Source organism: Xenopus laevis, chromosome 3L (genome assembly GCF_017654675.1).
Source record: "Xenopus laevis strain J_2021 chromosome 3L, Xenopus_laevis_v10.1, whole genome shotgun sequence".
NCBI lineage: Eukaryota > Metazoa > Chordata > Amphibia > Anura > Pipidae > Xenopus > Xenopus laevis.
In genome coordinates, this window is record NC_054375.1 from 123,709,244 (window position 1) to 123,730,222 (window position 20,979).

Here is a 20,979-nt window from a genome sequence, read left to right on the forward strand (position 1 = left end):
TCTGTATGCTTGATAAAGGGGGTTACCCCGAAACGTTGCATGCTGCAAACCATTTAATAAATTAGCAAGGGTTTACCCTGCTAGCTGTACCTGTGTGCCAGTGAATTTTCTTTGGATCAGTACAGGAATATCACCCATTGAAACTGGTGTCATCCAACATTGCAGACGGGGATCATATACAGGGTTGAAAAAAAATAGTGGGTCCCGGCCCTCAAGGGCTCCCGCCGGCCCAGTCCCGCTCCCCTGAAGAAAATAAGATTATTGGCGCATGGAGGAGGGTGAGTTTGGGAGGAGGCCCCCGGTGGCTGCCATGAGGGCCCTTGGTGTTGCACCCCCAGTGGGCCCCCAATGCTCCAGTCCGATGGTGATCATATACAGGTTATAATTGCCCATTAATTATTTAACTTGGTATGTATATTTTGGGGCATATTTATCAGATTGAAAATAAAAGCTTACTATAGGGGAGCTCTCTTACTAATTGTATCAGTGCCGGCCAAAGTTGACTGGGCACCCAAGGTAACTTGTCAGGCTATGTTGTTCCCTCTGCTCATGCGCAATAGAGTGTGTACACTGCCTATGGGGGCTAGATAGACAACAGGGGAGCAAGGACCTGGAACGCACACGTGCGCAAAATGTAACGATGTGCGGGGAGAGGAGCGCACAGAGGCGCCAGAGAGAATTGCTGGTGGGGGAACAAGGGTCCGGACCAAGGGTAGGTGACAGAAGAGGTACGTTGGTTGGCGCCGGCCTGGCCAGTAAAAACAATGGTTGATCCCAATGTTATTAATAGGGAAAAAAGTTAATATATAGGAAGGCCGGTATTTTATTCCAGAAAAGGTGGCAACCCTAGTAGTGCCCTAGGCAAGTTCCTCTTCTGCCTACTCCTCGTTCCAGCCCTCACTTATCAGAGTCTATGTTCTACTGCTGGGCTGCTCTTTTTTTGATATTCAAGAGGGTGGTGCTTGGATGAAAAAAAAAGGAACAGTTGCTGAGAATTTTTCCTTAGCCATTGAATAAAGTAAATGCTCCCTCTTGTGGGCAATCTGGGCATAGCAACCTGAAATAGACTAACCCTGCCCCATAGAAATCAATAAAAATGAAAAATGTCCTGATCAGCTTGTCAGTCTGGGTCAAGCCTCAACCCCTGTGTTATCACTGGAAATAATAAAGCCCTGGAAAAGTTTTCACTGGCATATACTTTACATTGCAACCTTTATCTCATTTGCTATTGGTTGTCTCCAGCACAAAACACACTGCACAGTTTACATGTTACAGGGATTTTATTTACATTTCACAGACTTTATGAAAACGTTAAAATCAGTGCCTTCATAATTGGGTACCATCTTCAGCTGATTGCACTCCAGCTGTTGCAAAACTGCAATTCCCAATCCTCCTACCAAGGTTCTGGGAGTTGTAGTATTGCAGGAGCAAATGTTGCATCTTCCTTGCATAGAAAACTTACCTCTGCTGTAATTCAGTGTTCTGATTCCAATTTGCTAATACGCAGCATCTCAGCCCTCAGGGCCAGTGTCTTCCCTATTCCTATGAATTATTTTCTCATTCTACAGAATAACAAATCTTACACTTCTATGTTATTTTCTTGGATATTTTTTTTTTTTAAATTTCAATGCACTGAAACTCAAACATGCTGTCTGCATAAGATTTCAGTCCCTACATAATGAGGAGAGCCCAGGAAGGCTACCCCTGGATCACCCACATGGAATAAGGGACTTTCTGCCTGAAACCCAATTGGTGTGCAGGTATCCGACTCAATGCATGAATCTATATTGGCCCTTTCTTTCATGCAGATTTACTGCAGGCTGGTTTGTTAAATCATTGGGTTTCTGTACCAGTCCAAGGCAACCACAGCCCTTTAGCAGTAAAGATCTGTCTCCAAAGATGCCCCAGTAGCTCCCCATCTTCTTTTCTGCTGATTCACTGCACATGCTCTGTGCTGCTGTCACTTACTGAGCTTAGGGACCCACTCACAATATACAGTACACATAGAATAGAAATATCACAATATCAGGCTGATTAGTAATTAATACAGATGATTACTACATGGCAGCACAAAAATCAGTGCAATTAGCATCAGTAGTTAATCATCAGCCCTGTAGCATCAGTTTATATTACAGGCCAACCTCATTTTCTGCTGGATAATTTGCAACGACCCCTAAGCTTAGCTTCTCAACAGCTGCTCAGAGCCCACTGAGCATGTGAGTGTCACAGACACTTTCCAAGATGGTGACCCCCTGTGACAAGTTTGAAGTCCTGGATCATTGCTGCTATTAACAAGCTGAAATAAGGCTGGTGCAATAGGTTCAGTATTTAACTTTTAACCACATTCATTTTTAGGGTTTAGTTCTCCTTTAACTTAAAATCTAGTCACTAAGTAGTGATGTGGCCTGGGGAAAAGACATCAGAGAAGCTGACTTGGTGCTGCACACAGTCCCGAAACTGCCCCTGGGAATACTGCAAAAATAACCTGTGCCAGATTGAGAGAAAGCAGGACACGGATCCCAAACACACGGCCAGAGTAACACTGGAGTGACTGACATTATTTGAACACTGAGATGCACAAGCATCACCTGAACAACCTACAGCTGAATATTAACAGGGGAATGTAATAAAAGTCGCAAAGAGCAAAACAATTCGCACCAATAAGACTAAAAATCCACATCTCGCATGTAATATTGTTCCTTAAACTGTTATTGCATTGCGAATTTTAATTGCGCACTCATAAGAAGTGCTTGAAGGTGTCGTAATCTTTTGGAGCAAACATAACGACTTTTTCAGTAAGAAGTTTTATTACATTGACTGCGCATTGGCGCAAACTATAAAATTTGCAAACGGTCTTTCACTGTCGGAAGTGGTCGCTAAACAGTTTCCGGGCTCGCAAAAGTTATATTAAATTCGCACAAAGCAAAATTTGTTCGCGCAAAGGCATAACTTTTCGCATTGCAAAAACAACAGTTAATAAAAAAATGATTATTATCATGTATTTTTAGAGCGCCAACATATTGCACAGCGCTGATGAAAACCAACTGCACATGGTCTCAGAATATCACTCTCTGCATTATACTAAAAGTTAATTTAAAGGTGAACAACCCCTTTATTGGGTATTGTACTTGGCTGAGGCCACTAAGGCTGGGAGATCCTCTAGTAGACCAGTCTGACTCTGGCTCTATGATATATTATTGGGGCTGCTTACTATGAATACTACTGCAAACTAAATTCAGCTTTATTTCTAGATGTCTATCAGAGACAAATCAAGATTCTATTAACCTCATTGGGTTTCGAGTACCAGTGCTTGGACAGGTCAGGGGTCTGAAGACTTTTGCAAGATACTGTACATCCTGAGAGAGGGTTTACACTGATAAAGAACAGACCTAGGTGCTGCTAATCTACTTGCCCACTGCCAGGGGAATACTCTGTGTCTTTTCACATCTACGATGGACCCTGTCCATACTGAATAATGTAAATTATTCTTTTCAGAGGGATCCAATTGCCTTACAGCACTGCTGCATCATGGTCCAATAAGCCCCTCCCACTGCGAAGATGCTGAAATCTCTGCACACTGAGGAGCATGTGAGTAAATGAAGAAGAGCAGATACTAGTATGCAGCCAGCATAAGGCTGTATTATAAAGGAATAGTAAGATCTAATGCATGATCAGGACTCCTGGGTACTGATCCTTTAGCTTAGGATTTGATTAATAAAACAGTCTCTTCCCTGGATCATATCCATATCCGCCTAGTTGTCAGATTCTTCCTCCTCGTCCTCTTCCTCCATCTCTTCCTGCTCTTGGGAGTAGCCAAGCTGCAGTTCTGTCTGATTAATGGCTGTCTCATCGTCTACTTTTACCTCATTCTGTATAAAAAAAAAAGTGAAAGATAAATGTCTGTACCACCTGTATTACTGCAATTAGATCGGATACATTCTTGTATTGCTCAGAGGGGCTGATTTACTAATGAGGGCTCACCAGAGCATTTACCAGAAGCAAGCAATTCATTTTGATCTAAATACTGTTTTTCCAGTGTATGAAAGTAAAGATATGACTCAGGGCCAGAACTAGGGGTAGGCAGAGAGGCACGACGTACCAAGGGCACAAAGGTGAAAGGAGCGCCGGGCACTTACCTCTTCCATTCACTTACCCCTAGTCCCAGTCTCTGCCCCACACTGACCATTGTATGTGCGCTCTCTAGCAAACCCACATGACGTCAGCAGACGAACAAGAGGGGAACACGTGGGAGGGAGTGAGGTGGCCGGCTGGGTTGCCGGCTTGGCTCTGATATGACTATTTGTTATAGGCTACGACACTGGTGAAATTTAGCACCTTTGTTGGTAAATTAGCCCCAGAAACGGCTCTTCTGAATCAAGAGACTACTACGTTGGCAGTTATTCTTAAAGGGATACTGTCATGGGAAAAAATGTTTTTTCAAAATGAATCAGTTAATAGTGCTGGTCCAGCAGAATTCTGCACTGAAATCCATTTCTCAAAAGAGCAAACAGATTTTTTTATATTCAATTTTGAAATCTGACATGGGGCTAGACATATTGTCAATTTCCCAGGTGCCCCAAGTCATGTAAGTTGTGCTCTGATAAACTTCAATCACTCTTTACTGCTGTACTGCAAGTTGGAGTTATATCACCCCCCTCCCTTTTTCCCCCCAGCAGCCAAACAAAAGAACAATGGGAAGGTAACCAGATAACAGCTCCCTAACACAAGATAACAACTGCCTGGTAGATCTAAGAACAGCACTCAATAGTAAAAACCCATGTCCCACTGAGACACAATCAGTTACATTGAGAAGGAAAAACAGCAGCCTGCCAGAAAGCATTTCTCTCCTAAAGTGCAGGCACAAGTCACATGACCAGGGGCAGCTGGGAAATTGACAAAATGCCTAGCCCCATGTCAGATTTCAAAATTGAATATAAAAAAATCTGTTTACTCTTTTGAGAAATGGATTTCAGTGCAGAATTCTGCTGGACCAGCACTATTAACTGATTCATTTTGAAAAAAAAAATTTTTTCCCATGACAGTATCCCTTTAATCTTTTCTTCATACTGGTAATGCAGGGAAAAAGGGTCATACAGTTGAATGCAAAAGTTGCGGCACCCCTTGCTTAATTCCAATAGTTATAGCAACCTATTTGGAAATGTTAAAGGGGTTGTTCACCTTTAAATTAACTTTTAGTATGATACAGAGAGTGATATTCTGAGACAATTTGCAATGGGTTTTTATTTTTTTATTATTTGTGGTATGTGAGTTATTTAGCTTTTTATTAGGGATGCACCGAATCCATGATCCGGGTTGAGATTCTGCGTTTTTCAGCAGGCCGGCCCGAATCCTAATTTGCATATGCAAATAAGGGTCAGGGAGGGAAATTGCGTGACTTTTTGTTACAAAACAAGGAAGTAACATTTTTTCCCCTTTCCACCCCTAATTTGCATATGCAAATTAGGATTTGGTTCGGTATTTGGCCGAATCTTTTGCGAAGGATTCAGGGGTTCTGCTGAATCCAAAATAATGGATTCGGTGCATCCCTACTTTTTATTTAGCAGCTTTCCAGTTTCCCCAATCTGGTTTCTGGGGTCCAAATGACCCTAGTAACCATGCATTGATTTGAATAAGAGACTGGAATATGAATAGGAGAGGCCTAAATAGAAAGAAGAGTAATAGCAATAGATTTGTAGACTTACAGAGCATTTGTTTTGTAGATGGGGTCAGAGACCACCATTTGAAAGCTGGAAACAATTAGAACAAGAAAAAAATAATCCAAAAACTAAAAAAAAAAAAAAAAATATTATGAAGACCAATTAAAAAGTTGCTTAGAAATAGCCGTTCTATAACATAATAACAGTTAATTTAAAGACGAACCACCCCTTTAATGCACATTTACATTTAATTCCATCAGCCTTAAACATAGGAACACAGAACACAGATGATCAAGAGGATCATGGAATTAGAAGTGATCTGCAAGGAAGAGTGAGCAAATATCCCTACAGCAAGAATGGAAAGCCACTTAGCTAGATACAAATGGTGTTTACAAGCCGGGATCTGTGCCAATCTAAGTACAGGTACTGACTTACTAGAACTTTTACTCTCAATGACCCTTTTCTTTTTTCCAAAGTTTTAAAGTTTGTGAAGTAATGCACAGCTACATTTTAACATTTGCAGAGATGTTGCTTTTTAACCCAATGATGTGGCAAAGGGGTGCTAATTTCAACAAATAGGATCAGTTCTTGCCTGGACCTAGTGACAGTCCTCTCAGCTGTGCTCCCCTTAACAGGCATAGACAACAGGCTAATATCCATACAGTTGATAAATAGGATTCATCGTTTCACCTCCCCCATTTATAGACATCTACATATTAGGCTAGTGCCAGATGATGGAACTGTGCCTGCACCCGAATACATAGCCTCGGCTAAGGCACAGGCAGACACAGCAGTTTTCGGCACAAAATGCAAAATCTTGCACCGCTGCAGCATTGGAGCAGATTCTCAGCCGGCCTTTCTCCACAGGCCAAGCTCTGCATCATCTGGCATTAGCCTCAGAGGTACCTCAAAAGTCTTAGATAATTGTAGAGTAAAGTAACATTTTCATATACTACTTTTACCGTGCCAGGTCTGCAATAGGAAACCTAAGAAAGATAGTAAAAAAGCAGATGTGGTGTTATGTTTTTCCCCTGGCAGTGCATTTTTCCCCTAAAAGAGCAGCAGCCCATGGCAAAGCCAAAGCATTGAATTATCTGGGGGTGCCTAACATACTGGCATCCACCATGGAATCTTTGTCCTTTATAAGAAGTCCAACATATTAGCACCCCAAGTGAAATCGACTTTCCCTCTCTGTGAACATTGTACAGGCAGGGATCCTAATCTTACAGAGTCAACCAGGTCTGGACTGGGAGTCAAAACAGACACTGGCATTCCAAGTACACAGAGGCCCAAAAAGTCCCTCACCAGTCCAATAATTAGTGACTATGGCATCTTACAGCAGCCCCTCTGGCATTTGCCAGAATCTACAGATTGCTAGTCCAGACCTAGAGTCAATGCCTCACTTCTGACCAATGGAAAAATGTCATTGATTACTTTCTATAACCAAGAGCGGCCCCCCAATGTGATGAATCATAGGTGAGGGGTGCAGAACTAGTTTCTTTATATTAGCCCCCACCCCCAAGACAGGGGATAGGTATCCACAGGACTTTTCATTTTATAAAGGGTGTAGGAATAGCTGTGAGCCGGAATTTATTTTAATTCCCTCACCCAGCTGACAGTCAGCTCATAAATTTCCCTGCACCTCTGGCTATAGAAATTGTGGCCCCGTTACCTTTTATTATTCCCTCATACCTCAAACTGTATGGGTTAAGGGCAAGGCCAGACGTGGCATTTTTGTGGCGTTTTTACGTTGCGTTTTTAAAAATGAACAGCCAGGCGTAAATAGGCATAAACTGCACTACCACTGAAACTAATGAAAAATGCACTATGGCAATTCACACAGGGCACTTGCAAGCTGAAATCCGCCACAGGACGCCAGTTTTGGCGTTTTTTAGCAGAAACGCCAATACATCAAGAAACTACCAAATCAATAGACGCTATGGGATCTGCACGTTTGAAACCACACTTACGTAAATAAGCAGCGTATTTTAAATATGGCATCCAAATTCAATGAGAAGTGCATGTTGGGAAAATAATCGTACGTGCTGAAAAACGTATGTTGACGGTCGCGTGTGGTTTCAGTAGCGTATTTACACCTGGCTGTTTTTTTTAAAAAAACGCAATGTAAAAACGACGCAAAAACGCCACGTCTGGCCTTACCCTAAGAATTTCCCCAGCACACTCCTAAATGCCTCCATACCAGAAATTGTATTTCAAAAACAGTGCAATGGGTAAGGACATGATCCAACCACTGGAGACACAGCAGACCCCAATGCCACAGGGCAACATATGCAACACAAATTTTATTTTCGAATTACACAAAGTCACGTAACAGCAAATGTTCAAACAGAAAGCTCAGTGCACCTGTCCCACCCAGGCAGAACACCAAAAGGTTACTCACCTCTTCAGGGGCTTCAGGAGGTTGAGACAGATCTTGCTCGTCTCTGGTACTTATCATTGATTGAAGAGCCAGCTCCTCAACCTAGGAAAAAAATAAACCGGACCTCTCAGTGAGACAGTTTTCTGATAATCGGCAAATTTGCCCCCCATTTAGTGATTCCTATTAATCGTCCAGTTCAATCTTCCAATATCAGCAAAGCCCACATCTCTGCATCAAATTTCTCCACTTGTTCCAAGTGCTGCACTTTGTCACTGGATGTGTCCCATGTAGGGTTAAATTGTATTCTATTGAAAAAGGGAAAAAAGAAGAAAACCATACCTCGGCTTCTGCCTTCAAAGCATTTTATTGCAGCAGAGATGTGGAACAAGCTTTCGGGGACAACCCCTTCTTCAATGCACCTGAGGAAGGGGTTGTCCCCAAAGGCAGAAGTCGAAGTATGGTTTTCTTCTTTTTTCCCTTTTTCAAGAGATTGCTGCGTTGGGCTTAAAGCAGCCTGGGATTGAATGCACCCTATAAATATCAAGTAAGTGATGAGCTGAAGACAAAGTGTTTTTGGGCTAAATTGTCTGTATAGCCACTAAAAACACAAACAACTTGAGTACAGGATCATATTTACTCTTCATTTTCCTATTAGGCATTTTTGCTACAAGTTGTATTGGTGTGCCTCATTGTTCTGCTTTGATCTTTTGTTGAAATTCCTGCTTGTTTAACGTGGAAAACAATAAAAACATTTTCAATAGAACTTGAGTACAGGCATCATGTGAGCAAACACTAGTTGGGTGTTCAACAAGCATGATCACATGATCCTATGTTTGTAATTATAGGACTTCCATGGTGCCATAACACTGTGTGATACCACCCACTTGCACCAAGAACCCTGCACTGAGGCTAACAGAGATATTAAAGGGGTGGTTCACCATACAAGTTAATTTATAGTATGTTTCTAAGCAAGTTTTCAATTGGCCTTAATTTTTTCTCTTTTCTAGTTTTTGAACTATTTGCCTTCTTCTTCTTACTCTGTCCAGCTTTCAAATGGGGGTCACTGGCCCCGTCTAAAAAACAAATGCTCTGCAAGACGACAAATATATTGTTATTACTATTTTTACCACTCATCTTTCTATTCAGACCCTCTCCTATTCATATTCCAGTCTCTCATTCAAATCAATGCATGGTTGCTGGGGTAATTTGGACACTAGCAACCAGATTGCTGACATTGTAAACTGGAGAACTGCTGAATAAAAAATTAAATAACTCAAAAACCAAAATAATAAAAAATGAAAAGCAATTGTCTCCGAATATCACTCATCCTAAATTTTAATTTAAAGATGAACAACCCATTTAAGTATGTCCAGACTAGGGATGCACCGAATCCAGATTCAGTTCGGGATATGGCCTTTTTCAGCAGGATTCCTGCCCGGCCGAACCGAATCCTTATTTGCGTATGCAAATTATGGGCGGGGAAGGAAATTGAGTGACTTTTTGTCACAAAACAAGGAAGTAAAAAATGTTTTCCCTTTCCCACCTGTAATTTCCATATGCACATTAGTATTCAGATTCGGTTTGGTACATGTCTTGTCTGGGATGTGCTTGTCCTTTATTGATGTGCATCGTTATCAATAGAAAGTTATGCAACAGATTGAACTGTATCAACCAAATCCATTGAATAATACTCAGTAGGGTTATGAATTTAAGATTCAGGCAAATCCTGGGATCGTTAACATTTTGATTTATTACATTCCTTGGGGAAGCTGTATTATTGCTGATAGTGTTTAAAGGGCAAGTTTTGCTTGGGCAAAAAGAGGCTGCAATTGCACAGGATCCAGAATGAAAGGGAGATGTTTAGATAAAGGACAGCTGAGTTGCCAGGAATATTGATCACCCTGAGCTTTACAGCTAATGGAAGCCCATAACTGCCACTATCCACTGCCAGCCTTTCTATGGGAAACTGCCAGTTATAATAAAAAATCTGGACAGCAGGAATTGGAAGACCCACGTGATCTCTGGCAACCATCAAGCACTCGCATATAAAGGAAGATTGACCTCTGACCTTTAACCTATTGAGCTGGTCATGGAGAGCTGCTTTGATTTTCAGAAGGGTTTCCTCTTCCTTCTTCAGCTCTTGCAGTCGACTCAGCATTCTTTCCCACCCCGTATAAAGGTCACCGTCTCGGGCGCCGCATTACCCAGGAAATCAGCGGACAACTTCAAAGCTTCCTGACTTGGGGTCCCGTTTTGTCACCACGCGACGCGAGATTCCATGACGTAAAATGGTTTGCTGGATGACGGCGGCCATCTTTGAAAAGGGCACGCAAAGATAATTTCTCCAAAATACAGAGAAGAAAAATATCTGCCGGAAAAGATTTGTTCTGACCTTATAGACCTTTTAAAAATGCAGTGAAGCATGTTAAATGTATCATAGGATAGACTCACACACTGAAAACACAGGCATGTCCCCAAAAATGAGGGTTAGCATCAGTGGAAGACCCAAGCAACTTACTTGGTTTATTGGGAAACAGATACCCCTTTACTTCTGCCTACTCCATCCCCTACCCTATCTATTAATATTATTATTAGTGTATATTTAGAGTGCCAACATATTTCGTAGCAATGTACAATATTTTTATACAAAGAACATGTAGAATTACATCCAAAGCGACCAGTAACAGGTACAAAGGTGAGGAAGGCCCAGTGAAAAAGAGCTTACAGTCTAAAAGGGGAAGGGATTAAGACACAAGGTGTGGGAGTGGGCAAGGTCAGCAATAAGCATATGGTATACATTGGTAGCTAAGAGAGAGTGAGGTTAGGCTTCTCTAAATAAGTGTGTTTTAAGAGATCTTTTTAAAGCAGAAAGGTTGGTAGAAAGACGGACAGACTGTGGGAGAGAATTCTAGAGGAGGGGTGCAGCCCTTGAAAAGTATTGAATGTGAGAATGTGAGGAGGTAATGAGAGAAGAGTTGAGGAGCAGGTCAGTAGAGGAGCGTAGTAAGTGGTTGGATGAGTATATAGAGATGAGTTCAGAGATGTAGGGTGGGGCAGAGTTAAGAAGTGCTTTGAATATCAGGGTTATTAGTTTGAATTTTATTCTGAATGGTAGCTGGAGCCAGTGCAAGGAACTGGCAGAGGGGCATGATCAAGGAGGAGCAGTTGCTGAGGTGTATAAGCCTGGTGGCAGTGTTAATTGTGGACTGGAGAGGTGACAGTCTTTGGAGGGGAAGGCTAATTAAAAGAGAGTTACAGTAGTCTAGACATGATATGATAAGTGAGTGAATAAGAATTTTGGTGGCATTTGGGTGATAAATGATCGTATTTTGGATATGTTCCTTAGGTGAAAGTGGCATGATTTAACATGTGACTAGATGTGAGGACAGGGCAGAATCTAGGATAACCCCAAGGCACCGGGTCTGGGGAGGAATTGGAATTGTTAACTATGATATATACTTCTGGGATGTTATGGGTGTTAGTTGGGGGCATTTCTGTTTTAGAGAGGTTTAATTTAAGCTAGCATTGGAACATCAAAATAGAGATAGCAGACAGGCTGGAAGAGACCCAGGAGCTCTGGGTTGAGATCACTAGAGGAGAGGTAGATCTGAGTATCGTCAGCATAGAGGTAGTATTGGAAACCTTATGCGTTGATTACTTTGCCGAGGGAGGAAGTATAGAGAGAAGATAATAAGGGGCCCAGGACAGAGCCTTGAGAAGAAAGAGGTAGGGGATGAGATAATACTCCTTTGAAAAAGACACTGAAGGATCTATTAATGACATAAGAAGTGAATCAGGACATTTCTGTGTAGCCAAGGCCAAGCGAATGAATGGACTGGAGGAGAAGAGGATGATCCACAGTGTCAAATGCAGCTGAGAGATCAAGCAGTATTAGTAGTGAGACATGGTTGTTGGCTTTAGCTGTTAAAATATTTGATTAGTTAGTCTGGTTAGAGCATTTTCAGTTTGCCTAAAACCAGATTGCAGGGGGTCCAGCAGGTTATTGTCAGAGAGGAATAGTGTTAAGTCTGTTATAGGCTAGCTCCCACCCTTCGCAGCTATAGTCAGGTGATCCCACTGGTGTCTAATAAAAAGGGCAGCCAAGTTTGGGAGTTCTACTTTGAAAGCAGCTAGTAAGTTGTCTCTGTCTTAAATATATTTATAATGGGTTGAGTGCAGAGGAATCTTGTATTTGTCTATATGTTATTGGCTAGGCACTCAAGTAGTTTAGAGATGAAAGGTAGCAGAGAGATAGGTTGGTGGTTATAGAGTTGGAGGGATCTAGAAAGGGTTTGTTTCCGATTAGGGTTGACAAGAGCATGTTTTAGTTGAGAAGGGAAGGTTCCAGTTGAGAGCAAGAGGTTAAACAAGTGAGTTAAGGCTTTAGACAGGAATTGGCATTGTGGAGAAGTTAGGAATGAATGGGATCAAGTGGGTATGTTGTAAGGTGAAAAGCCAAAAGTTTGAGACTTTCTCATCATTCACAAGGGAGAAGGAGCACAAAAGAGACTGTGGAGTTTGGAGGGAGGGTGGTGAATGTCTAGGGTGGTTTAGTAGTGTATCACTTTTGTTTTTGAAATACTCAGCCACACCTTGAGCAGAGACAGATGCACACATATGGGGTGGGGAAGGAGTGTTAAAGGTAGAGAAAAGTTGTGCAGGTTTTTTAGAAAGGGAATTAATGGTGTAGTAAAGTATGTTAGGCTAGGGAAAGGCTGGTGTTATAGGAGAGCAGGGCTGATTTGTAGCTCCAGAAGTCCGATTCTAAGTGGAATTTGCGCCAGCGACACTAAAGTGCATGTGTACAATGTCCTGTTGCCTTTTACATGCACCCAACAGTCGACTAACTTCTGCTCAGCCATACACCCTGTATTGGAGCTATTACTCCTGCCCTATTTACCTATTTTTAATCTTTTTGCCTTTCACATTAGGCCTCCTTACCATGGCCTTTGCAACCCTCTAGTGGGTTGCCAAATATCCTGCTAATCCTATAAAATAGCCTGCATTTTGTATTTCTTTGTACCAATTGGGGTGGTTGGAAGCAAATCAAACTTTTCTCTGCTGAAAGCATCACAATTAAGTTCTGTTGTACTGAGCTGTATAACCCTGTTCCTATAGTGGTAAGTATCAAATGCAGATAAAATTATACTCTACATAACTTTCTCTCCACAGTTTGCAACTATGATTGAGATTTACCATAATCCTGGTTTCTGTTCAGGCCCAGCATTGCAATCTGGAGATGGCGGAGGGGCTGCTGTAGGCTTCCATAGACCAGTGCTTTATAGTAGGCCTGTGTAGGGAGGGCTTGGATCACCGTATATTTAATATGTCAATGCCTATTTGGAATCTTAAGTCTACATTATTTTCTTATGTTGTGCAGTTTCTTGATCCTTTATTGCCATCACATTTTGTTTTGTATTCCACCATGTCATATTTCCCTTCTGTTGTCCAATATAGTCATCTGTCAGTGCAGCTTTTACTTCTTTTTGGCCTTTCCTCTGTTATTCATCTTCCATATAGTTCTTGTATGGTTTTTTTTCCAGTGGCTTTAGCTACTCCACTTTTGCTATTACTTGAGTTTCACCTTCACTTTTTTGTTTTTAAATAAAGCAATATACATACTTTCCTGAAACTTACCACACTTCCACATCAAATCATCTTCCATGACACTAAAAAAAAAAAAAAATTTGCATTCTACCCACCTTCCCTATCATATAACTACATCTTTTCAGTTGATAAAAATTACAGTAGAAATAACTTACCTACTCATTATCCCCTTAAGCCAAGTCAATGACAAAAAGCGCTCTAAGCATTTTTAATTTTTTTTCGCTAGTTTGACATTTAACAGTTTTTAAACTGCTACTATCAGTTTTAACATGTCCCCTAAGGAAAAGTCGTGGCGTTTCTTTCCTTAGAACTGCACAGAGAAACATCAGATGGCTCTGAAACACTTTGCTTTCTTAGAAAAAGGTTTATATTGCCTTTAAGGTTTGCCCTAATAAGACAAACATACAGTAACTGAGACAGATTTAAACCAGTAAAGATGGAGATGCGGTTTGTAAAAAGAAATGTAAACTAGGATTGGCTAATCTATTGGCCATCCAACTGTGGAACTACAGCTATAAGTATATAGATTGATGAAGGAAGATGACTTTACATAGGAAAAAAAAACATTTGGTTATGTTTTTCTAAGTGGCCACTGTGGGTGGGAGCAGAATTAATGTCTATTTTTATATAACAAGCCTTATTATGGATATAAAACAAGATGTTTTACTACAACTCCATGAAAACTAAAGCCACAGAGCAATTCACAGTGCTGGAGATCCAGCAATTATACCATGACAAAATGGCATAGCCCATTTTCACACAACCTCCCATAGAAAATCACTAATTATTGGAGAGAGACTGGTTTAAGATTACTAAACATTTAAAAAAAGAATAGAAACACAAAGTATTAAACAGAATTTATTGAGTAAATCCAAAGTGCTGAACATGAGATAACGCTCTGGGATTACTTTGTTTCCGCTGCCTTAGCTGCTTCCCTGGCTTGCCTTTTCTTTGCTTTGGCCAGCTTGATCATTTTAGTTTTTGCATCAAGTGGCTTCTTTGCTTTAGGTTTACCATCATCTGGCTTCTTTTCTTTAGCTTTAATCTGTCAAGGAAAGTTTGAGATGCATTAATAGATGTCAACATTCAGTAATACATGTCCTGCATCAATTCTAAAGCTGGGTGAGCACTTTTTTTGGCTAAAAACACCTGTAAGAGCAGAATTTCCAGGCTCTTGACACCCTCCAGTAAATAATCTTGGAAGTTCTTGCTTCAAACAATATTTCAAACAAGATGTGCAGGGCAGTAGTCTAACCATCAGATAACCCACCCAAATTTGTTTGTATTACTCTTGTGATTCACCCCCTTCTGTATTTGCACCCACATGAGACAGGTTGTTACACATAAATAGTTCATCACTACCTCCCCCCCAACAACTGTGGTGCAGAGAAATAATGCTGCATATTATAATCTCTCGTTTCCAACAATTCCAATACTATCATTAGCATCAGTTTTCTTCTTTGGAGTGCAACTCTTGGAACTGTAAACCAAAAGCTGAAGTTGTCTGGCTTGGACATCCATTACAGGATTAAAACCCTATACGAAGTATTCAACCGACCTGACCACAATGCAGCACTTTGTGTGATTATTATAAAACCACTTCCAATAGTGAATGTCATCTTTGCATTCCAACTGAAGTTTCTATGTACTACCCTGCTAACCAATACACATAGCCCTTGTATTAGGAAGAGATAGATTTGCTTTCTGGTACTTACATTCTCAAGCTGCTGCAGGATAGCATGACGTCTTGCAGTCTTTGCATATGGGTTCAGCCTCATCATGATTCTCAGATTCTTCAGAGGGTTCTTCTTGAGCTCCCTTCTCTTCACCTTTTTGCTGCAAGGTAACATTAGCTCTAAATAAATAGGTTTCACACACTTGCACATCACCCTGGCTTTAGGAGTCAGGCTATGCATCAGTCAGAACTTCCACTTAGATCATAAGGTTTCAGAAACACGGACCAATGAAGTGGAACTCATCATTAACACCTACATAACTAAATAATGCAGGTTCCAACAGTAAGTGATTAAGAGACAGCTGTCCATTCATTTGCTGGTGTAACCTAGCATGTATGTGTGCCTTTTTGTCTTTCATCTGTAAGCACAGTGCCTCATTTGAGCCAGAGGGCAGACATGCTTAAAATAGGATTATCCAATGACATGCTACTTACTTTTATAAAAAAACACTGCTTTACATATAGGACGAGTTGTGAGTTTTTTTTTTTTTTAAACAGACCTGCAGTAATTATGGTTTTCCTTTGAGTCAAATAAAATACTCCAATTACTTACTTTGGAGCCCTCAGAGCCCTCTGGATCTCCTGGCTTTTCAGGATTCTGGTCAGATCTGTGTTTGTCATCTTGTGCATTGGAAGGCTGAAAAACAGAATGTTAAAGGCCTGATGGTTAATACAAACTGTAAAATTGAGTGTCGAGAGATCTAGTGCTTCACTTAAGTGCCAAAATGAATCCTCACAGCAGTGTCGACTGCAAACCTAAACTACATGCAAGTATAATCTATATTCCTGACCCCCCACAACCACAAAAGTAGTTACAAGTGCAGCTGCTCGTTGCACCCCTGCAGACACTAAGTAACATGGAGTCGGAGGTTATACTAATGCTCAAATCTTTACTCCGTGGAAAGTTATTTATAGAACACTGTTAAGGAACCAGAACACAGCCTAATGTAGGTGTCAGCCTGCAGGTAAATCAGAACTTCCACAAATATCATGAGTTTCAGAAACACGGACCATAGAAGTGGAAATCATCATGTATTAACAGGGCAGACACCAAGACTAATGTATTTTAGCACACTGATTCAACCCCCCCCCAAAAAATCTAACTTCTACAGTACATAAAACAAATCCCAAAACTGAAAAAAAAAAATCCAAGATATACTTACTTGTAATCTGCCTTCAGCTTGGCTGATTTGCGCCATGTACCGTAGAGATCATCTAATTTGCGGAAGGCGCTTTCTGTCCAGATACAGAACCGTCCAACATGACCACCAGGAGCTAGCCTTAAAAGGTTCAGCTTGCTTACATTGAGGAGGGTGATGCCTAGCAAGTAAAATTGGGACATAAGAGTCAAAAACATGCACACACAAAACAACAAAAACAAACCACTGCCTAATGTGGTCAACTCATGCTGGCCCTAATAGTGCTGATCCAATAATTAATATTATACATAGGACTATAGCAATGAACTTGTGGTGACCACTCTCAAAGGGTTTTTGAAACCTGCCAGATGTCGGCAGACCCTACTGAGATAAAGATACAAGGGCCAATAAGCTGCGGCCCATGAATAGCCACTTTAATATTAAAGAGAGGATCTTCTACTCCTACAAGCAGTATTATGTAGAAAAATTACAGACTAAACGAAGTACAAAACTTGTAACACAGACTTATCACTGAGAACTCAAGCATACTTGAAATGGTGTTGAAAAGTTGCCTGCCTCCCAAATTACACCTACAATTATATGACCAACATGTTGGTTATATGAAAAATCAATGTCATACAAAAAGGTCAGAATCCAATGGAGCTCAGTTCTCAACATGTACCAATGGCAGTCAATGGCCACCTCTCACATGGTTTACTTACCTGGGATATTTCTGAAGGCTTTTACAAGGCCATTATTTTCATTGTAGATAACACAGGGTCCTCTGCGCTGAATGCGACGTCTGTTCCTCATCTTACCTTTCCCAGCACGCATACGCTGAGAAGCATAAACCTGCACAGCAGAATTTACACATCTTAAACCTGCCTTGTTCTCCAAGTGTATATTTCCCAGATCTTAGAAACATTACAACAATTCTGATTAAATCTCATTGTCCTGACTGAATTATAGATTTGCTCCAAAATATATTATAATCACTAAGGATCGTGGAGCATACAACATATTTAAACTCTTTGAAAGAGTCACTGTACATACAAGATAATTGTGAACAGTAATCAGGTAAGTGTCAAGCCTATTTGTTTTTTTTTATGTTTAAAATGCAAAATAAAAACCTTTAAAAAAAAACTCAGTACTGTGCTAAAATATATGGAAGTTGTATTATTTTGAGGAAAGCTTATTTATAATATAAATATAAGTAATTCCTATTACTTTTTAGATTAAATACAGGAGGATCCAATTTATCAGTGCACTCTAATCTTCTAGTTACAACCCTTTAACATGGAAAATATATAAGATATACTGGAAGTAGAATATTCATTAGGACTGTACAAACACATTTGCTAATGACTTGGTACAAGAAGTAATATGGGGGACAATTCTGCACCTTCTTTATGTCATTCCAGGCTTTCAGCTTCTTTAACAGCAGGACAGCTTCCTTTGTTTTCTTATAGCTCTCTACTTTATCTTCAACAACAAGGGGAACCTCGGGGATCTCCTCAATACGGTGACCTGAAAGCAAAGTGCATACCTTTATTTTAAGATACTATCTGAACCCACATTTGACGTATAATGCCCATTCCATCATGCTGATCAGAACTTCCACAGAGATCATGATGCATCAGAAACACGGACCATAGAAGTGGAGCTCATCATAAAGCAACTACATGCCAGTAATATTTATTAGATCCAACAAAAGGATTTACCTTTAGACATAATAAGAGCAGGAAGGGCTGAGGCGGCCAGTGCAGAGCAGACTGCATAGCGCTTCTGTGTTGTATTGACTCTACGATGCCAGCGTCTCCAGGTCTTAGTTGGGGCAAACATACGCCCACCACGACACATCTACATCAAATATTAAGGAAAATATCTAGAAGATCTTACCCAAAGAGGAATTTTCTATTAATATATTCTAAACTTATCCAAGTATTTTTTGCTCAGAACGCGATATTCGTCAGTCATCCACACCAGCATAATGACAGCAGGCAACTGTCGCATGATGTAGAGTAGGACGCAAATTACGACATCATAGCAAGTAAAAAAAGCACATCTAAATCCCAAAAGGATACGTTTCCGAAGGCACCCTGACCAGAACGGTGGGTTCCTCCTCCACGCACACGGGGAATACGAGCAACGGCTCGACCAGTTCCCCACGATTCAGCACTTGTTTGGTGACCTGAAAAATAAAAATGTGTTACACTAATCTGAAACACAGGTAGTAACAACGAAGAAATTTAAATATATTCCAAATGTCTGAAATCAGAACTTCCATTAATATCACTAGGTTCAGAAACACGGACCATGAAGTGGAACTCATCCTATCGATTAGACATTGAATTTAATCCAGCCAAGAAAAATACATGTGGATCAAAGCAACACTACATACCAGCAAGTTTGCTCACTGCGTAGGGTTGGCGGTTATTCTTGCGAAGGTTTGTGTGGACAAAGTTGACAATATCAGGCCGAATGGGTGCCCTGAATACTGCAGGCATGGTGACATTTTTGCCAGATGATTCCCCCTTCTCGGAGTACACCGATATTAGCGGACGAGCGCAGGCCTGGGGTGGAGGATTAACACAAAATTACAACAGAGTATATTTAACCCAGAAACAAGCCACAGGTTAGACCCGCATTATAAACATCTGGCTCAACAAAATGCTCAGACTTGTTTTATCGTCAGCCCTCGGCACCAGCTTAATGACAGCAGGCAACCGTCACTGAATACCAGGTAAGACGCAAATTACACCATCATTGCATTTGTTCATTTAAAAGAAAAAAATTTTAAAAAAAAAAAGAGGGTGTTTTGCCCCACTTTAAACTTGTAAAACTTTCACCAAAACAAAGAAGTATTTGGTGAGAAAATAAAGGTGACTCTAGTCTCTTAAGGAGTGTCTATGTTGCCTACCAGGCTGGTTATAGTTAGAGTATGAGAGCCTTGAAGCATTGGCCATAGATGCACAAATAATCATACGAAACTAATTCTTGTATGATATTCGGTGTATGGTGGGAAACAAGCCGACCGATATCAGCAGAAGACTTGTATATCAGTCGACTCGTTGATCGGGCTGGACGGAAAATTTTAATCAGGTGCCTTTGAAGGCCTCCAAACATTGGCCAGTTAGTGCTGAATCGTCAGATACAGGTAGAATTCTATTGTTTCTACATGTATATCAGACGATTCAGCTCTACACGTGTGTATTGAAACGAACGATCTTTCTTGGAAATATCTTTTCCAAGAAAGATTGTAACTGTTCCATCTATGGCCACTAGTAGTGACTCAGTCATATTAATATGTAGAAGAAATAAAATAAATTGTCATACAAATTCAAGCATTACGGACAAATGTTACCAACTTTACAATGGCCAAGGGGCTTTTGCCTGGGGACTAGTAACAATAAAGAGGGATGTCAGGCCTACAGCTCACAGGCTACTGAACTACACTTCTAAGCCCTAGAGGCAACTCAGGCCAGTGGATGTTGGGAGTTGTAGTTCAGATAAAGGCCACATGCCCCATTTTATAACACTGATCCAAGTCAATTACAGATGGGGGAAAAAAAACCAAAAGAATAAACCTTCTTTCAATAGTATGTCACTTTTAAAAAAAACTTTCTTGAAGCAAATAAATAGTTTTTGGGCGGAGTTCCCCTTTAATAAATTCTATCCATGTCTATGTTAAAATAATTTAACACATGGTTACCCAGGCGGCTCATCTGGTGACGGTTCACACGTGTGGGGAAGTATTTGTGGCTCCAGTATAGAAGAGCCTAAATAATATCCACGTGATAACGTCAAGCTCAGGCCATCGCACGTTGTCTCCATAGTAGAGTCGGGCCCGGCAAATCTACACGCGGCCCTAACGTGACTCACAGGGAAACTAAAGCCGTCCGACTCGATGTTGATTCCACCCTCCCCGGTAGGTAATGTTAGAGATCAGCTTGGCTCCCATATAGGCGTATTGACAGACCTAGTAAAATATATATCTCATTTGGCCTCACCATGCTGACCGCCATCTCCTCGCTGCTTCTCCACAGCGGCCACGAAGAGAAAAGGAAGGAGGAGCCGCGTTCCTCAGCTATAAGCCTACGCCTACTGCCTTGATAAAGTGCTTCAAACTGGGAATAACTCCCGCAAAATTCTAACAGACTAGCTACTCGGTTTCTAAACCAACCTCCAACGATCTCGGTTTCTCTATATCTCACCAGTGCCTATAATTCGCTACGAAATCTATAGGTTTCGACAGGGACTATTTGTGTCGCGGAGCGATTCCTCAGAATGAATTGCCGGAAATAGAGATGACGTAGGAGGGAGAAAATAAAAAAGAAGAAATAAAATAAAAACGACATAAATTCTAGTCCATATGATATATATAAGTAATATCAATTATTGCGGGTTATTTTGTTCCAATTTATTTAATTTAAAAAAGAAAACGTAGTCAGCCGAATAATA

At 40.8% G+C, this 20,979-nt stretch overlaps 2 protein-coding genes and 6 non-coding genes across 8 annotated transcripts; all 8 read right to left on the reverse strand.

Moving 5' to 3' along the window:
* Window positions 1–1,607: 1,607 nt before the first annotated feature.
* Window positions 1,608–10,234, reverse strand: snapc5.L (small nuclear RNA activating complex polypeptide 5 L homeolog). The gene is given in 3 exon segments (NM_001171809.1): window positions 1,608–3,869; window positions 8,059–8,139; window positions 10,106–10,234. Coding segments are annotated over 3 exon segments (288 nt in total). The 5' UTR covers window positions 10,196–10,234; the 3' UTR covers window positions 1,608–3,752.
* A 4,255-nt stretch (window positions 10,235–14,489) lies between these two features.
* rpl4.L (ribosomal protein L4 L homeolog) lies at window positions 14,490–20,564 on the reverse strand. The gene is made up of 10 exons (NM_001087076.1): window positions 20,529–20,564; window positions 18,920–19,091; window positions 18,603–18,709; window positions 18,240–18,378; window positions 17,921–18,045; window positions 17,241–17,370; window positions 16,543–16,699; window positions 15,933–16,016; window positions 15,360–15,480; window positions 14,490–14,689 (listed from the first exon to the last, which is right to left on the reverse strand). The coding sequence occupies exons 1-10, from the start codon at window positions 20,541–20,543 to the stop codon at window positions 14,549–14,551; spliced, it is 1,191 nt and encodes a 396-aa protein (NP_001080545.1). The 5' UTR covers window positions 20,544–20,564; the 3' UTR covers window positions 14,490–14,548.
* LOC121401689 lies at window positions 15,560–15,631 on the reverse strand. Its single transcript, XR_005966430.1, has one exon. It is a non-coding gene; the product is annotated as a small nucleolar RNA SNORD18 (small nucleolar RNA).
* LOC121401688 lies at window positions 16,346–16,416 on the reverse strand. Its single transcript, XR_005966429.1, has one exon. It is a non-coding gene; the product is annotated as a small nucleolar RNA SNORD18 (small nucleolar RNA).
* Window positions 18,123–18,194, reverse strand: LOC121401691. The gene has a single exon (XR_005966432.1). It is a non-coding gene; the product is annotated as a small nucleolar RNA SNORD18 (small nucleolar RNA).
* LOC121401692 lies at window positions 18,468–18,567 on the reverse strand. Its single transcript, XR_005966434.1, has one exon. It is a non-coding gene; the product is annotated as a small nucleolar RNA SNORD16 (small nucleolar RNA).
* On the reverse strand, window positions 18,789–18,858 carry LOC121401690. Its single transcript, XR_005966431.1, has one exon. It is a non-coding gene; the product is annotated as a small nucleolar RNA SNORD18 (small nucleolar RNA).
* LOC121401693 lies at window positions 19,190–19,289 on the reverse strand. Its single transcript, XR_005966435.1, has one exon. It is a non-coding gene; the product is annotated as a small nucleolar RNA SNORD16 (small nucleolar RNA).
* Window positions 20,565–20,979: the final 415 nt, after the last annotated feature.